At 40.0% G+C, this 12,696-nt stretch overlaps 1 protein-coding gene across 5 annotated transcripts in view; it reads left to right on the top strand.

Moving 5' to 3' along the window:
- SULF1 (sulfatase 1) overlaps nt 1-8,636 on the top strand; it is a 175,230-nt gene extending 166,594 nt beyond the window's left edge. For 3 of the 5 annotated variants that reach the window (XM_036109380.2, XM_036109379.2, XM_036109375.2), the window contains one exon: nt 6,181-8,636. In XM_036109380.2, coding sequence (XP_035965273.1) covers nt 6,181-7,109 — 929 coding nt within the window. In that variant the 3' untranslated portion in view covers nt 7,110-8,636. The remainder of the gene's footprint in view (nt 1-6,180) is intronic. The other 2 variants (XM_078072309.1, XM_078072310.1) reach the window with 1 other exon arrangement.
- Nucleotides 8,637-12,696: the final 4,060 nt, after the last annotated feature.

Below are 12,696 nucleotides of genomic sequence, written 5' to 3'. Positions count from 1 at the left end.
GAAAAAAATAGCACTGTGTTTGGAGTTACTGGGGCTGGCTCCCTGCTACCTCCTCCTTTATTGTGGTTATGTTACTCATTTGAAATAGACCAAGGTTTGTTTATTTCCATCTGTATTCCATTTTCGGGTCTATTTTTTCTCATCACTGGTAGTGTAATTTTCTTTTTTCAGTGTGTAATACTTTAACATAGTTCCAAAAGTCAAAACTGCCAAAAGCATATGGAGAGAAATGTTAGTCCTTCCCACCAGCTCTTCCCACACGTGCGCTGTAGGTAACCAGACTCATCAGTTTCTGTTTTACCTTCCTGTGTTTTTGTTGCAGTAGTAAGCAGATGGTGATATTTGATCTCTCTTACTTTCTTACATCGAGGGTAGCATACTATATATACAGTATTACACTTGGTTTCTTTTTCGCTTAAATTACTATTGTCACTTTAAAATCTATCCTCTCCATCAGTTCATAGAGATCTTCCCATTCTCTTTTTCACTTCTTCATAGTAATCTACTGTGTGGCTGTACTGTAATTTATTCAGCCACTCCTTTATGTATGAGATTTCAGTTCTTCTCATATTTTGCAATTACAAATTGTGCTGCAGTAAAGAACCTTGGGCAAATATGTTTCATGTTCTTGAAGATATCTTCAGAGTAAATTCCTAGTTGTGGGATTACTGGGTCAAAAGTAAATGCCTATATGGACATATTAAATGCTGCCAAATTTCCCTCCATATGGTTTGCACCGTTTTGCATTCCCATCATCAGTATATGAGTGTCTGCTTTCAACAGCTGTCAAGCTTTTAAATTTTTTTCCAATTGAATGAGAAAGAAAGGGTATCTCAGTATTGTTTGGATTTGTATTGCTCTTATTATGAGTAAAGTTGAACATGTTTTTGAAAGTTTAAAGGCCATGTTACTTTCCTTTTGTAGATTATCTGGTTATGTCGTATGCCCTTTATCTGGTTTTTGAAAGGATTATCAGGAAGAACCTGTATCTTTACGATGCTGAGTCTTCTATCCAGGAACAAAAGCTATCTTTCCACCTGGTTAAGTAAATTTCTAGGTCTCTCAGGAGCTTTCTAAACTCACTTCTTAGAGGTTTTGCACATTTCTTGGTAAGTTTATTCATAAGTATTTTAGCTTCTCTCTTACTGTTGTGAATAGGGTTTTCCTCCATCATTAAAACCTCTTTGTATTCTCATTTGTGTATATGAGGGCTATCGATTTCTGTATATTAATTTTATATTCTGCTACTTTAAAAAATATTTCTACTTTTGAGTTAATTTTGTCATCGATTCTCTTGGGTTTTCCAGTTGTACTTGTCGTACATTTGTGAATAGAGATAGCTTTGCTTCTTTTCTAATTTGTTGGCTCTGATTGATCCCTCCTGTTGGACTGAATGAACTAATACTTCCAGTACAATGTTACCTTGTTCCTGATTTTTGTGAAAATGCTTTTCAGATTTCCCCATTAAGTGAGAGGGAGGTTTAGGACTAAGTTGTATACATCTTCATCATGTTAAGGAACTAGCCATTGATTTTTTTTTTTTAGTGTTTTTATTACTAATGAATGTTGAATTTGTCAAAGGCCTTTTCAGCATCTATGGAGATGCTCAAATAATTTTTCTCTTTCAATTTTCCAATATGATGTTATATTCCAATATGATATATTATATTCCAATTCAATTCTATTCTATTCTATTACAAAGATCTTCCAATATGATACATTACATTCTAATTATATTATATTATATTATATTATATTATATTATATTATTATAGATTTTCCAGTATGATATATTATATTAACAGATTTGCTAAGAATGAGCCAACCTTTCATTCCTGGAATACATTCCACTAGGTCATCATGTGTTATTTTCTTAATATAATATTGAATTCTCTTCAGTAATATTTTATTTAGGATTTTTGTATTATATTAATAAATAATACCAGTCCATAATTTTCTTTTTGTTTGTACTAGTGTTACGTTTTTAGGTATTGTATTAGTTTTCTATTGCTGCTGTAACAAATCACCACACTGTCTTAAACAACACAAATTTATTCTTTTATTTTTAGTGGTCAGAAGTCCAAAAATGGGTGTTACTGGGCTAAAATCATGGGGTGAGCACGTCTGTGTTCCTTCTGAGAGCTCTAAAAAAGGATCGCTTTCCTTGTCTTTCCCAGCTTCTGGAGGCTCCCTACATTCCTTGCCCAGGGCCCTTTCCCCCATCTTCAGAGCTGGTAGTGTAGGATCTTCAGATCTCAATCTGTATGTGTCTGTGTGCGCATGTGCACGCACATGTGTGTGTCTCAGACCTAGGCTTCTGGGCTCGCATCTTGTCACTCCCCTGCCTCCTTTTCCCAACTAAAGACTTTTGTGTTACACTGGCCCCATCTGGATCCTTCAGAATAATCTCCACATATCAGCGTAATTTAAATCACATCTGCCAAGTCCCTTGTGCCATGGAAAGTAACATATCCACAGTTTCTAGGATTAGGATGTGGACATCTTTCTCCCTACCACAACTAACAATGTTATAGTTGCTTCATAAAAAGAGTTTGAAAATTTTCTTTGATTTTCTATGCTTTAAAACAGTTTGTCCAGCATTCAGATTCTCTTCTCTTTGAAGGCTTGGTAAAATTCTCCTGTGAAACCAGGGGACCTGGTGCATCTTCGTAGTTTCTTAATAACCTTTCTTTCCCTTTGGAAATTGCTTTATCTAAACTTTCAATTGGGCCAATTTCTTTTTTCTTTTTTCTTTTTTAAGATTTTATTTATTTACTTAATAGAGAGAGACATAACAAGAGAGGGAACACAAGCAGGGGGAGTGGGAGAGGGAGGAGCAGGCTTCCCCCTGGGCGGGGAGCCTGATGTGGGGCTCGATCGGAGGATCCTGGGATCATGACCTGAGCCAAAGGCAGATGCTTAACGCCTGAGCCACCCAGGCGCCGCAAGTCAATTTCAATGAACTATTTTTCTGGGCAACTATTTGTTTCATCTGGGTTTTCTAATTCATTTGCTTTGAGGTCTACAAAGTGATCTCTCATGTTTTAAATTTTGTAGATTTCAATGATTATTTCTCCCTTATCATTTTTTATTTCGTGTTATGTGAACTTTCTCCCCTTTTTCTCAAGTAGCTGAACTAGTGATTGATTGTCTGTTTTGATACTTTCTTAAAGAACCAGGATTTTGATTTATTAGTTAGATATGTCATTCTTCTGTTCTCTACCTCATTAATTTTTGCTTTCACTTTTATTATTTCCTTCCTGGTGCTTTCTTTTGATTTACATTGTTCTTTCTGCAGCTCTTTTGAGTTTGGGGTTTAATTCATTTATTTTTTCAGGACGCCTGGGTGGCTCAGATGGTTAAGCGTCTGCCTTCGGCTCAGCTCATGATCCCAGGGTCCTGGGATCGAGCCCCACATCGGGCTCCTGGCTCAGCAGGGAGCGGGCTTCTCCCTCTCCCTCTGCCTCTCCCCCTGCTCATGCTCTCTCTCTCTCTGTATCTCTGTGTCTCAAATGAATAAATAAAATCTTTAAAAAAATGCATTTATTTTTCATGATAAAAGTGTTCAAGGCTAAGAATGCTTAAAATGATGCATAAGTATCATGCCTTATGCGTCATAGGTTCTAATACATAGCGTTTTCATTATCATTTTTTTAAATTCTGCACTTCTAGGTTTGTATTTTCCTTTTCACCCAGATATGTTTGTCAGCTTCCAGGTGAAAGGGCTTTCTTGTTGTTTTAATGTTATTAATTTCTTGTTTCATTGTATTGTGTCAGAGTGTTTGTAATATTTCTATTTTATGCAACTTACTGATTTTTTGTGTGTGTGTAACCTAACACATAATCAAATAATGTGAATTTCTATGTGTGTTTGAGAAGGTGTGACTTCTACCCTAGGAGTATACTATTGGACACATTTAAATGAGAACTACCTGACTGATTATATATTTAGGTCTTCTAGATTCGTATTTATTTTTAGTCCACTTGGCCTGTCTTAGATTATCACTTATTATTATGTTTCCATGTATTTCACTTGACATCTTTTACAGATAGTTTCTTCTTTATAAAGATGGTTGCCTCCCCCTCCCCCTTTGGAACTTTGTAGGATTTGTATTTTTGTCCTATTGGTTGCTTTTGAACTTAAACGTTTTAATGCCCTTAGTCCCTGTTTCTTATTTAATCTTGTATTATCTCATTGATCAGTTTTTAATGATGTTCCATTATTAAAAGTTGGAAGTTGACTTCCAACTATTATTTCAAATCAACTCTCAATGAGCTTCTTCTCTTTCAGCTTTTCTCTCTTCCCTCCCATTTCTAGTTACATTATTTTTACTTTGTCATATAAAATGTATATATTATCTTTCGACCCTTCTCCTACCTTTATCAAGTACTCCTAAATCTGATAAGTACATTAAATGCTCAGCATCAATGTTTTTGCTGAAGTTTCTCCAGTGATTTCTTGGTTGGATGAAGACTGTTCAAGAAAAGCTGATGTGGACAGTATTCCCTGAATTCTTACATTTTAATTTTTAGACCTGTTTTTTCTGTAGCCTTGATACTTGAAAAAGAGCTTGGATGGTTTTAAGATCCTTGGTTTGTACTTTAATTTCTGATTTAAGATGGTTTTCACACCCTGGGGTGCTTGATTGAAAACATTTAATTTACTTGGCAATGTTGTATTGTGGTTTTCTTCACTTTATGGTTTATTTTGGCAGGGCATTTGGCATTTTCATAAGATGATAGATTTTGTTATTCTTATTTTCTATTTTCTTTTATAACAATTTCGTCTAGATTTAGGTTTCTTTTCTTAATTTCATGGATTTCAAGTATTTATAAGATTTCTAGTTTAAGAGGATCCTTTCTAGTGGGTGTAACCAAGTCTACTATCTTTTTACTATTTTATTTTATTATTATTTGGGGATGGGAGTAGGGGAGGTTATATGTCTTCGTTTTTTCTTTCTCTTTTTTCCTTACAGGATCTGACATTTCCCCCCTTTTGCTGCCCTTTTCCTTTATCTCCCAGTTTCCAAAGGATGTTCCTTCTTGCTTTGTGTCCTTTCCTGCCTCCCTTTCTGACTGCCACCTCGATTCATGCCCACTTCTGAGTCTCTTCCTCGTCTCCACCGCGGTTTACCAGGATTCGTACAGTCTTTTCTACATCAGGTTGACATGCTTTCCAGCGATGGCTTCAACTCAGTTCTTGGCTGCAACCTTATCTCCTGCTTCTCTCGTCTATACCGTTTTCCCAGGGCTTGTGCCCAGAGTGCGACATACAGCTCTGTTGAGATTGGATATTAACTTTTTTTTTTTTAACTTACAGGTTGTTTGAAGATTACATAATTTTCTATCTTCTAGTTTACTGAGAGTGCGGTTTTGTGTAGTTTTACTTAGTCTTCCTGCTGGTCTGTATTGCTTTGTGCATAGTTGATCACATTAATCCAGGCTGCCTCTTTCTAAATGGTACTTGGACATAACAAGAGAAAAGATGCTATTTTCCACAGGACTGTAGTCACCTTGGTGATGTAGAAAGATCTGAGAGAGAGAGAAAGCTGGTGTGTTCTTTGTACACTGTGGAAACCATTCAAAGGTTGACTAATCTGGGGCATAGAACTTTTAGGGCAAAAACAAAATCAGAGAAACAGATTCAAGCATTGGGTTTGAAGAGTTTAATTGCATTGACATTTGTTTTTATACGGAGTGCCAGGGAGCATAAAAATGTCTAAGCATTGCCTCTTACATTAAAACACTTTCAAATTCATCATTCGTCCAGAGACCATGTAGATGGTAAAGGTTCCATCACACAACTATGCTCGCATCTGACAGATGAGGGACCAAGACTCAGAGAGCCTCACTCACATGATGTCCTGGTTGCAAAGTTGCCTTGAGTAGAGCCAGGAGTAAAACATCAGCCCCCTAACCGATGATGCCATGCATTTCCATCACCAACTGTGCCTCATCATAGAGGTTTGCACTCGTTTGTGCCTCTTTCCAATTTTTTGTTACTGTTCAATCGCTTCTATAACCTAAGTCCCCTCCCTGACAACAAATGACTAGGGGAAGATACTTTTTAGCACTGTATTTCAAATGGATTTGCCCTGCTAAAAACGATGTAAGTTGCTTGTCCGATAAGTAAGAAATACTTTCTCCCCTAATGATCCACCTCCCTCTCTCTTTTCACAGAGGACAGTTATGGGACGGATGGGAAGGTTAATCCGCCCAGCCTCGCTGCAGATGTCAACTGGCAAGGTCTGGAGGATTTATACAGAGTGAACAAAAGTGTCTATGAGTACAGACAAAACTATACACTTAGTCTGGTTGACTGGACTAATTACTTGAAGGATGTAGATAGAGTATTTGCACTGCTGAACAGCCACCAGGAGCAAGACAAAACAAATAAGACCGCAACTGCTCAAAGTGATGGGTCCCTGGCTGGATCTGCGGAGCTCTCCGCGCCGGTAGAGGGAGCTTCCGCGGAGTCAGATGAGGACCCGAGTCCTACGGTTGGGGAAGCGCCTTATTGGACCTGGCCGGCTGACCTTCGAACCCTGCCTTTGAACCAACCAACATTCAGTCCAGAGACGAAACTTGAATGGAACAACGACATTCCCGAAGTGAGTCGTTTGAATTCTGAACACTGGAGAAATCATAAAACTGACACGTGGACGGAGCACGAAGAGAGAAATCATCTTGCAAGCGATCTTAGTGGCAACGGCCTGACAGAGCTGGTGCTGCCGCCCAGGCCCCGGCTGCAGCATGAATTTCCCCGGGGGGCCGGTCCAGGCGAGGATGTTTTTGATCTTCTTCCCCGGGGGGCAGGTCCAGGCGAGGATGTTTTTGATCTTCTTCCCCGGGGGGCAGGTCCAGGCGAGGATGTTTTTGATCTTCTTCCCCGGGGGGCAGGTCCAGGCGAGGATGTTTTTGAAGATCAGCTGCATCTTCCTGCGCATGCTGATGTGGATTCCACTCATCAGACGATCAATACGTCTGCCCCGGAGCAGCCAACCAACTCCAGCAGCGAGAAGAGGATGTTGAACAAGGCGAAGAATCACAAGACGGGGAGCTTACAGAGTCTCGAAGGCAGTGCCTCCTTTCCACTCTCCTCCGATTAGCTGAAATTGTGACCTTACCCTAAACACAGTATTTTTTTTTTTAACTTTTTATTAGTAAACTAATAAAGGCGATCCCGACAGCGAACATTCTAAGCTACCCCAGGCACGCAGACAGAAGTTAGGGCGCAGGTCAGCAGGAGGCACACGGGGACTCGGTGTTGTAATTCACGATTGGTCCAGAAGAGAAAGAAAGGTTGACTCGTGTTTGTTTGTTTGTTTGTTTGTGGGGAGACTAAAACAGTATTATCTTTTGAAAGTGATAGGGATATGCCTATCCAAATATTATCCAATCAAGATGGCTAGAATTGTAACTTTCTGGGTTTCTAAAACTTGACCTCCTCCATGAATTTTTCAGCACACTTTCCACTGCCCGCCTAATGTGGTTTTGATTCCTTTTTTAACCACTGGAACTTTTCAGTGCCATCACCTTCAATGATTTTGCACTTTGAGATCAGAATACCATGTCTGTTCGGTTAGTCTTTTTTTTTTTTTTCTTCCCATAGGCTTTCCATAGTCTCACTCCTTGCTCTCAGTGTGACCACGGGAAGTAGACCCCAAGAATGACACACAGTATGGATGACATATTGTTCAGCATACGCTTTTGCCAGAAGACATTGCATGCGTTTTCCTCGACTTGCTAAACTTGATTAGCAGAAAGGCATGGCTAACGATGTTGGCAGTAAAAATAAATAAATCAACAAAACCAAGATTGTCTGCTCTCTCTGTGCCTAGCCTCAAAGTGTTCATCATATCCTTCAGATTGCAAAATTTTTATTATTTTATTAACAGGATAAAAGGACTGAAGACTTTTTTTTGCTCATCTTCGTTTTCTTGACCTGCCTAGTAAGGTCAAGTTTTGAGAAGATATGCTTAGTTTTGAATTTATATAAGAAATCTTTTTCAATAAAACAAACTCACAAATGTTTCATATTTTAAACACACCATATGTGTTATATGATCATTTTTAAGGCCTTCACCAAGTTCTGATTTTTTTAAAGACATAATTCAAGACTGCTTTTGAAATTCTGTATTCTTGAAAATATTCTTGTTATGTATTAGATTTTTAAATACCAGCAAAAGGATTACCTCATTGAGAATTATCAGTACCCTAGCCAACTTCCCAAGAAGGTTTTTTTTTTTAGCTTAACAGTGATTTTCTTTTTATTTTTAGATCATTCAAATGCATAGGTAAATTATGTTTTCTTTAAGTGTTTAAGGTAAACTCTTTTAAAGAAAATTTAATATGTTGTAGTTGAATCTTTGATAACTTTAAGTCTTTATCATAGACTCTGTACATATGTTAAAATTAACTAGCTCTTTATCAGATGTGTGTGTCACCAGCTGAATGACAGAAGAAACATATTTATGGTCATGAATGATGTGCTTTGTAAAAAGGTTTCAAGTTATTAGGAAGCATACTGTGTTTTTTAATCTTGTGTAATATTCTGTGATACTTTTATAGAACAATTCTGGCTTCGGGAAAGTCTGGAAGCAATATTTCTTGAAATAAAAGGTGTTTAAATTTTACCTGTTTCAGAGAAATGAGCTTATTACCAAGTTTTTTGTGCCACACCCATTCTTTGCAGGTAAAATCGAGTCCTTATGTCAGTGGACGTGGCTGAATATTCGCCACATTTGTAAAACTGCCCCAAAGTCCGTGTGTTCTAGAACATGCTCAGACTGATGATTTCAGCATGGATTTGCCTCCTTGCTTCAGGGAGGCCATGGCAGAGACAGCACAAGACTGGCTCCCCACCTTGGCCCCCGAGCAGTTACATAGGGCCAGCGTTTGGCTGAATCCTCTCCTGTCACCAATGACATCTTTAAAGATTTTTGAACAAGGAATCCCACCTTCCCTCACTTCACCAGACCAACAAATTATATAGCCGGCTCTGGGCAGCACAGACGGAGTTTTCCAAAATCAAGAGGACCAATCCACTGAAGGAAGCCCCAGTTCACTGGGGACGGAGACATGGACTTTGATCAAGACCCAACCACCCTCCAATACCTCAAGTTTTTCCCGGCTGACAAATGCCATATACTTCTTTCCTGCTCCAGATTTCCTGAGGAGCTTTCTCTTCTGCAAGTCGAGGGGCTGACAATCTGTGAAGGTTAACAGTAAAGGGGAAGAAACAAAAGCAAAGGGCTTTTTGAGTTGTGCTAACCCAGTCCTGAGATAATTGAGGGAACCATCTGTATTAGTTTGCGAGGGCCGCCATAACAAAATACCACAGACTGGGGGCCTTAAACAACAGACAGTTATTTTCTCACTGTTCTGGAGGCTGAAAGTCCAAGACCAAGAGGCTTTGGTTTCTTCTAAGGCCTCTCTTCTTGGCTTTCAGATGGCCACCTTCTCTGTTGTCTGTGCATGTGCAGCCCTGGGATCTCTTCTTACAAAGACACCAGTCATTTCAGATTAGGGCCCACCCTTATGACCTCATTAAACCTTAATTACCTCTGTAAAGGCCTTCTCTCCAAATACAGTCACACTGCGGGCTTAGGGCTTCAATATCTGAATTTTGAGGGGACACAATTCAGGCCATAACACCACAGATTCATCAAGAGAAGAGTTTTAGATAGTAGTGTTGACCAAAGGTACATCATTTTGCCTCCCTTCTTGCTCCTTTCCTACAAAATGTGACTAAGCCAAGTATTGCTATCCTGAAGAAAATTCCATTTTAGTTCAATTCAGTAACTTTTCAGTATTTATGGAGTACTTACTATGTGCAAAGGGCATGAAAGAGACTCGGATTTTGAAGAGTACTTAGAAATTGGCTAGCCGACTGACCTTGTTTGATCTCTGAGGAGCTGAGGCCCAGAGGGCTGAGCTGATTCCCCAACTGCCAATTTCTCACAGATTTAGAAGAGGAAGAGGTTTGTCAGAGGCAGGGCCAGCCCCTCTCCACTTTCTCCATTTACACACACACACACACACACACACACACACACACACACCACCAGATCAGGGAAGGGAGAAACCATAGTGAAACCCCATGGGGAAAGAGTAGTGGAAAGAACAATGGACATGAATTCTAAATTTTACTACGTATGAGCTGGGGAAAGTCACATAACCTCTCCTTGAATGTGAAATAAGAGGTATGACTCGAGGATGGCAAATACATCACATCTGTGCTTTCTTTTCCTAAAACGCGCCCAGGGGAGACATTGCTAATGCACGAGGACACTGCTGCATGAAGCCAGAGCACTTGCGCCCTTAAACTCCTTCTCAGTGCAGCCGGCTACACTGTTGAGTTGGTACTGGAGTGTGAGACACAAACCTACTTACCATACCCAAACGAGAGAATATCTGAGGCTCCCCCGAGCCTTCTTTAAAAAAAATAAAATAACCCTATCTGCAGGGTTTTTGGTTAAGAGAGAAGGAATGAAGACTTAACACTCCCACCCCATGCCAAATGTACCTAAACATGTTGCTCTTCTAAGAAAAGATTTTTAAATGCCTGTTGTCCAGAACTTGCTTTAGAGCGACTATGATCTCAGCTATAAGAAGGTCCTCAATTCCCCCAATTAATCCAATTCTGCTTGATATTTTCAAATTTTATTTGCTTGCTATTTCCAAAATGTATTTGGAAAATATTTTCAATATTTTCAAAATTTATTTTAATAGAAAACAAAAGATCTTAGAGCAATTAACAACTTGGTGTGGTCCACCACCTGGTTCATTTAAGCCCTCACAACCTCTCCTCGAAGCTGCTGGGAAAGTTGTAATCACACCCTAAGCCCCTTCCCCTCCAGCCCCACTCCATCTCATCCTGCACTTGCTGTCTTTCATCACCAGACTCAGACCTCAGCCTCCTGCTCAGAAATCTTTGGTGATTTTTAACACCCCCCCACACACACACACTGGAAGCTCTAGCCTTCCATCCACCCATCTGCTCCCCTTCCCGCTCGCCTGTCACTACCAGCTTCCCCTGGATTAGCGCCACCTTCCCAAGTCTGAATTCCCCATCCCAACCTGTAAAAATCTCATCCATTCTCCAATTCCCGTATTTTGTTTTCCCTTTTACCTTATCAAACTTTATTTTTTCTTTCCATGTAAACTTCCCTCAACTCCCCCACCCCTTGGACAGAGTAGCTCGGCCATTTTTACTTTACTTTCCCCCAAGTAAGAGAACACTGATGTTGTACTAAGTCTGAGGCCAATGGAGTGAAAGTGACCGGCCACATTCACGACCTTGCCTCTTGTCCCATTTCTGACCAAGAGACCTACCTAATGCAACTATTGTCCATACTGGTCTAATTAACTCAGCTTCCTCTGAGCTATGTTGTTGATGCTGAGGACTTCAGCAACACAGTACCTAGGGCCTTAGAGTGAGCCCACTATTGTATAAAATAAGCAGAAAAAATGGCTTCCAAAAAAGCAGATATTTCCTGCTGAGACTAGGGAGTACCCTGCTCCCTGATGTCAGGGAAAGCACTGCAGAGGGTTGGGGGACAAAGGGAGCTACAAATGTTGAGGTCTTTTGTGCTGAGTGTTGCCTCACTTTTCTGCTAGCAAACGCACTTAAGTGGTGGACAAAGGTATCTACCTTTGTCTCTTCTGAATTTCTAGCCCCTACACCAGTGTGCCTCCCAGGACTCAGGAATTCAGAATCTGAGTCTTCTACCCCCAGTCCTCCTCCCCAATACCCTACCTCCAGCACCAACGACACAGGTGACCCAGAGCCAGAATGGAACCAATCCAATTACTAATGGGTTTCAGCAGAAGAGGAGATGTCATTGCCACCCTAATACGAATCTGGTCACAAAAAGCCCCATTACAACTCAAGCCCAGGAACCAGAAGGGATGAGAGGTCAGTAAAGCATGTAATTTCCACAATTACCATTAGGTGCCACTCTAGCGCAACTCATGACATCTTTCTTTCCAGCCAGGCTCCACCCCTCGCAAAGCTGCCACTTCATTGATCTCTGAAGTAGCAGCACTGGGTTTAGACAAGAACACAGCTAGAACAGTTGATCCATGGCAGGCTTGCTCTTTCTTTGATGCTCAGGATCTTAGCCATTCCAGAAGACCAAAAAAGGGTTTTAGCTTTCTACTGATGTATATTGGTATTATGAGTTGGAACTGCATCAGACTTTGACGTTTAAATACAAAAGTGAGTACCAAATATCGATCTCCTTGCTTTCCAATGACTTTTTGCAATTAAAAATGTTTTTTTGCGCTCAGCCCACGCCAAAGCTACAGAGGCCATCTTCGCTGAGCTGGCAATTTTTAAAAGAAGAAAAGAACTAGATGCTTTTTAAGAGCTCTTAAAATGCTGAGGTTGTACCAAGTCTGGGGCTAATACAAGGAAGATAAGTGGCCACGTTCATAACCTTTCCTCTCTCCTCATTTCTTAAAAAGAAACTTTCTAGTGTGTCTTTTTCAAAAAGCCCAATATACGGAATGATTCTGCCTCTCCTTTGAATGTGTGGGATATTTAAGAGAGTTGAGTGAAATCTCTAAATTGCCTAAATTGCACCCATTGATGAAAAGAAGAAGGTAGACTGGGGAAGAGGGTAGTATCTGCCCTTTGTGTAAATGGCTTCCACAATGAATGAACAAGGCCCTGGAGGAAAATAAGGGTTT

This window comes from Halichoerus grypus, chromosome 5, assembly GCF_964656455.1.
Source record: "Halichoerus grypus chromosome 5, mHalGry1.hap1.1, whole genome shotgun sequence".
Taxonomy (NCBI): Eukaryota; Metazoa; Chordata; class Mammalia; order Carnivora; family Phocidae; genus Halichoerus; species Halichoerus grypus.
Note: the sequence above shows the minus strand (reverse complement) of the source record. Positions and strands in the feature narration are given on the sequence as shown.